The following is a 5,970-nucleotide window of genomic DNA, read 5'->3' as shown; positions in this document are numbered from 1 at the left end:
CACTGGTACAGTAATAAAAAGCAAATTGAGAAAAGGATGTTTTATTTCCTATATTATAATCTCATGCGTCCAGTTGAAGTCGGTAACGAAAGATAAATAAAAGAGCTACGAGAACCTAATCATCTTTGTTAATTGGCGAGGTTGTACTTTCAGCTCGTTTTTGGACTAATTTAGATGAAAGATTTGCAAATTTATGTATTTTTGAGTTTTTTTTGTTTTGTTTGTTTTTTGTTTACTGTTTTTTGTTTTGAATCATTTTTAGTCGTTGTAAATTCTATTCCGTCGTTGTAAAGTCTTCAGCTCAAATTGAAGACACAGAAATTATTAAAACGAAAAATACAATATAAACAATATTGAAATTTTTCAATTCTGAATGTAATAGAAATACTCAATTTAAATCTGCATGTATGTATGCCTTTAAATACGTTTGCCTTACATAAAAAAAAAATTAATATAAACGCCTAAAACTTCAATGCTTAAAGTAAAATGCCTTAAAGTATACAACAAATTTTCCTAAAAAAAAACTTGTGAAATACATAATTGCCTTAAATATATTTTGATTTTAGAATTCAAACTACGCTCATGTTTATTTGTGAGTGAAATTGATGTACTACTTTTTATTTGCAGCTTTTTTACTTAAAGGTAATTTTTATGAATTTAAATAAATCAATCATAACTCACTAAAAGAGCTCATTCGTTAACTTGATGTGATTATGAGTTGAATATTTATTTTCAAAGACAAACTAAAATGACAAATTAAGATTATATTTCAAAAATAAATTAAAACATAATGTACAAATCAAACTTTGGAATAAAAATTTAATTATAAATTAAAAACTTTGAAAACTACTTGTAAAATGTGTGTAGAATAGTTAAATGTTTATTTATCGAATAAGAAATAAAATATTTTTCTTTTGTGAAAATATTTGTGGGTTATTTTATTTAATAGTACGTTTGCTTGTAGTATTAAAACAGGGTTCATATTAAAAAAAAAAGAAACAATAGCAAAGCATTGGCCAACAGTCGGCCTTATCACGAATTCCATTCGTATCGGAAATTTGTTACAATTTTTGAGGAACAATCACCAAAGCCGTTCGTAATGGAAAATTTCATAAAAATCGTCACTGCAATGGGATTACGTATACGCCCAATTTTTTTTGGGCCCCTGTCATTTGTTGGTCGCTAAAATTATTCAAGTTGCATTTTTTGAGGCCCTAAGATAATATATAATTTTATTTTAAAAAACCGGTTTTATTTTTTGGGGGCTCCTGAGGCAATATTTTTTTTTTAAATAAAATATTACGTCCAGTCGGGGCCCTGGCGTGTTGGCCAGGACCCTGGCAATTCATCATGCTAAAAAAAAATAAAATAAAATAAAATAAAATAAAATAAAATAAAATAAAATAAAATGAAATAAAATAAAATAAAATAAAATAAAATAAAATAAAATAAAATAAAATAAAATAAAATAAAATAAAATAAAATAAAATAAAATAAAATAAAATAAAATAAAATAAAATAAAATAAAATAAAATAAAATAAAATAAAATAAAATAAAATAAAATAAAATAAAATAAAATAAAATAAAATGAAATGAAATGAAATGAAATGAAATAAAATAAAATAAAATAAAATAAAATAAAACAAAACAAAACAAAATAAAATAAAATAAAATAAAATAAAATAAAATAAAATAAAATAAAATAAAACAAAATAAAATAAAATAAAATGAAAGACAATAAAATAAATCAACGCAAATAAAACTCATATCTACACAAAATGGATTCAATTGCATTTAGTGCATGCAGAATGTAAAAAATATAAGAACATGCATATGCACTTCAGAAAAAAACCTTCGGAGTACATCATACACTTTTGTGATTTTTCGAGAAAGAAATTTGATGATTCGTTATTCATTATCATTACGTATATTTCTGTTCGATTTTGCGAGTGAGGTGAGATGAGATGAGAAGGTGAGTTGGTGAGTCATTTCACTTCACTCGCAAAAATGGCAAAATCTCGACTGTTTAATTCCTATACACTCAGAGAAAAGAAAAAATAATTATTTGTAACTATTTGCATAGCCACTTAATAGAATTCAATAAAATTTTGAGAAAAACTATTTTTGAACAGAAAATAGTTAGAAAATAGTTAAACGGCTATTATAAAAGTCACATGCCAAAACAAAATAGTTAAAAAATGACAATAACGTGAGAATGTAAATGGAATTCTAAGACCGTACAATTTGTCTGCCCTATTCGATTTCACTATGGTTTTCACAAGATTTTTGTTACAGACTCGAAATTAATCTTTTGTAAAGGTTTTTTGTTTGCTGAGCTCGGATCCGAAGAATTCTATCCTATCACGTTTTTGAGATACCTATTCCTATTAGAAAAATCAAAAATCTCGTTTCTAAACAGTTTTTGAGGTTATGTTCTTGCACGTGGTAATTTCTTATAATTAAATTTGTGCCGATTTCTTAAAGAAATACAGCCCTATTCTTCTATTCACGTGAATCTTAGATCCGATTCACTTTAACTCTACCTTGTCATTTTGCTATCCATCGGGTGAACTGAATTACCATACCCCTATTTGACGTCCAAGTGAACGTCAACTTAAAAAAATAAGGCGACGAAGTAAATTGAAAAAAAGTTTGTTTTTGTGTTTTTTTTCCATAGAAAAAATAAAAACAACAGATTACATACTAACAAATACTTAAAAATTTATGAGAAGTGGCATTTTGCTTAATTTTAACGATGGTGAATTATTTTTATAACCAAAAATGACAGATCCGCAACATTTTGTATGCGGTTTGCAAATGTATGGAGCAACTTCATTCACGTGAACAGTGGAATACCGAACAACATTACCGATATTACCGACGTGAGTTTCGATTCCCCCCGATGAATAGCAGAATGGTAATTGGTGAATACTTAGAGATTATTCCCTCCGATGGATAGCAGAATAGGGATGTATATTCTCCAATAAAAAAGTCTGGGAATCAGGGGTCGAATTACGGCACACGATTACGATCATACGTTAACGTTTTGACTATTTCTGTCTCTATTTATTTATTAGAAAACGATAGGGACACATAGCAACCATTCGTTTACGAACGTATGCCGTAATTCGAGCCCAGAACAACCGTTTTCAATCCGTACGGATTCAATTTTCGTTTCTGTTTTCAAATTCGAATGGTCTGTTTGGGTACTTCCTAAAGCCTAGTACGCTGCTGAAGCGAAACGAAATTTTCTATACAAAATTTCGTTAACGAAATCTTGAGGGAAAAATTTCGTTTTGCTTTTCGTTTTTCAGTACGCAGCTCTAGCGAAAAATTGGAGAGTTTTTACTCATTTGTCACTTACTTTTTACTGTCCTGTGTATTTTTCTTGACTCCAAGAGCAGAGGTGCGTTCTTTTTCTAACAATAGTCAACGATCGTTGTTATGTCAAAAATTATTGTTGAAGTGCCATTGTTAGAAATCGTTGGATTTTTTACAAATCATTTAGGAACGATTTATTGTTAGATATTGTTAGACTGTCAAACCACCACCTAAATTTCTTTTGAGAATACTTTTATTTCCATTATTATAACAAAAAAATTGTTTTTTACTCAAAATAAATTATCTTTCATCAAAAAATTACAAAATTCTCCTTTTATTTTCATATTTTCCGCTTATTTCCACAAGAAAAAAATCTTTGAGTTTGTTTTGTAAACAAAACATACACTTTGACACATCAACAATCTCATGAATGTTCAACTCATATCATGGAGGTTAGTTGGAAATAGTTACGATTTGTAACTATTTGACACTTAAAAACGAGTTTAGGAACGATGTTCATCTGTCAAATAGTTACAAATCGTAACTATTTTGTAGTTAAAGCCCAGTACGCAGATAGCGCTAAACTAAATTTTATCTCGACAATTTTTATCTCTACACGCGTTCGCTAAAAGAAAAGATAAATTTAAATTTAAAAATAACGGCTGAATCACAGTTTCATTTACTTATACCAGCTTACATTCAATATTACATTACATATTTTTTTTATCTGCAGAATACCTTTTTTACGCTCTCATTTTGTTTTATTCCTCTTCTTTTATATATTCCAAGGTTTTTTTTGCCTCTTATTCCTTGCAGCAACAAAAACAACCACAAAAATGTCTAAATTTATCTGTGAAAAAATGCGCTGAGCATTATTTCGCGAGCTAAATTGAGTGGAGACTTTTTGCAAAAGTAGTAGATGAGAATTCGAATTTAGCGCGTGAACTGCGTACTACCTGGCTAAAAATCCTCGCTAAAATTTATCTTTGGAGGAAATTTGTATGAAAGATAAATTTTAGCGCGATCTGCGTACTAGGCTTAAGGAACGACAAAAGTTAACGATAGTTAACAATAGTTAACTATTGTTAGAAAAAGAACGCACCTCAGTGTTGACGGTTTTTTTTTCACTTTTAATTCATTTATTTCTTGCTTTAAAAATTATTTTCTGTTGATTTTTCTTGATTTTAAATTAATTTTGAATTCTTCTATTTTGACTTTGACAGAATAGTCGATGATACTTTTTCGTTAGCATTTTCGTTGTCGACTTTGGAGACTTGAAAATTGTTCGTTTCGCATCAGCAGCGTACTAGGCTTTATACTAAGACTGTAGTGAAGACAGGATTATGTAATATTTTTTCATTTGTGCCTAGTCGGACCGGGTTATTAAACAGTTTAAACAGTTTAAAAATTCTAAGCATGGTGTGCTCTTCACCTAAGTATTATTGTGAATACAACCGACACGAAAAAAATCAGTTCAGTGTTTCCTTCAAATATTTTTTGACATTTCTATATTCTGACGTTTAAATCTGTCATTTCAAGAAAATTGACGAATTCGAAAATCAGAAGAATATTTTTCTCCGTCTGCCTTCACGAAACTGCCTGAGAAAAATGGTTTCTCCACTGGAACTCCTTGAAAACCGCCAGGATCGGACACCTTCCTTTATGTTCAAGGTCTTCAATCCTGCTGCAGCCGCTATCGCTGGATGTGGCTTGGCTTTGTTCCACAATTTCGCTTATAGAAGGCCTGTATGGTCGGGTAAGTGCTGCTACAGACGACATGACGTAACATCGTTGCTTTGGATTTAACCTTTTGTTTAATTATATTGTTTATAAATGAATAGAATTATTAATAAAATGTTTTATTTACATTAAAGGTATCCAAAAACATGTTATTTTCACAATAATTGGTGCTAGCGCTGGTGTGTATTTTGATAAGAAACGTAATGAACACATTGCCGATCGTGATGCTGTGCTTCGCCATTACATTTCCCTGCATCCAGAAGATTTTCCAACTCCTGGTAAGATAATGATAACAAACAAAATAACATAACTCTTTTGATAATGATTTAATTCCTTTTGTAGAACGCAAGAAGTACGCAGATGTCTTGGAAGTTTGGCAACCAATTCGTTAATTATTAAAATCCTTATCCAAATATTAAAACAATAGAACTCAACACCAACTTATGCTGGTACAGTAATAATGTAGATGTAAATAGGCATAAAGGGCTATTTTATCAAGCTAATAAAGAAACATGTTAAATGGTATTTTCAAAGCTGTTTCTGTGACATTTAATAAGGTGTTTTTGTCCCTAATCAATTAAATTAATATGTAATTGGAAAATTTGTCTAATTTCTGAATACAATGATTGAGTTGATATGAAAGCTACATGCGAACTTTAGAAACTAGAATGAGACCAGGGGCCCAATTCCGCAAGATTGAATTCCTCTGTACACGAAAAAAACGTGTAAATTGCCTTAGTAAGGCAGAGAAAAGCTCACACAGAAAAACTCACTCTTGCGGAATTGGGCCTTAGATTTATTCATTGGGTGTGAATCTTTTATTTAAATTGTTCTATAATTTTGTGCTTGAACCTCGTAAGTACATTTTTTTAAAAGATTTAATTTTCTGTTAAACATTGCTCTAAAAC

At 29.6% G+C, this 5,970-nt stretch overlaps 1 protein-coding gene across 1 annotated transcript; it reads left to right on the top strand.

The window, feature by feature from the left end:
* Positions 1 to 4,843: 4,843 nt before the first annotated feature.
* On the top strand, positions 4,844 to 5,587 carry LOC129905524 (NADH dehydrogenase [ubiquinone] 1 subunit C2). Its single transcript, XM_055980994.1, has 3 exons — positions 4,844 to 5,078; positions 5,197 to 5,340; positions 5,405 to 5,587. The coding sequence occupies exons 1-3, from the start codon at positions 4,931 to 4,933 to the stop codon at positions 5,452 to 5,454; spliced, it is 342 nt and encodes a 113-aa protein (XP_055836969.1). The 5' UTR covers positions 4,844 to 4,930; the 3' UTR covers positions 5,455 to 5,587.
* Positions 5,588 to 5,970: the final 383 nt, after the last annotated feature.

This window comes from Episyrphus balteatus, chromosome 1 (genome assembly GCF_945859705.1).
Source record: "Episyrphus balteatus chromosome 1, idEpiBalt1.1, whole genome shotgun sequence".
Lineage (NCBI taxonomy): Eukaryota > Metazoa > Arthropoda > Insecta > Diptera > Syrphidae > Episyrphus > Episyrphus balteatus.
This window is presented reverse-complemented; position numbering and strand designations above follow the sequence as displayed.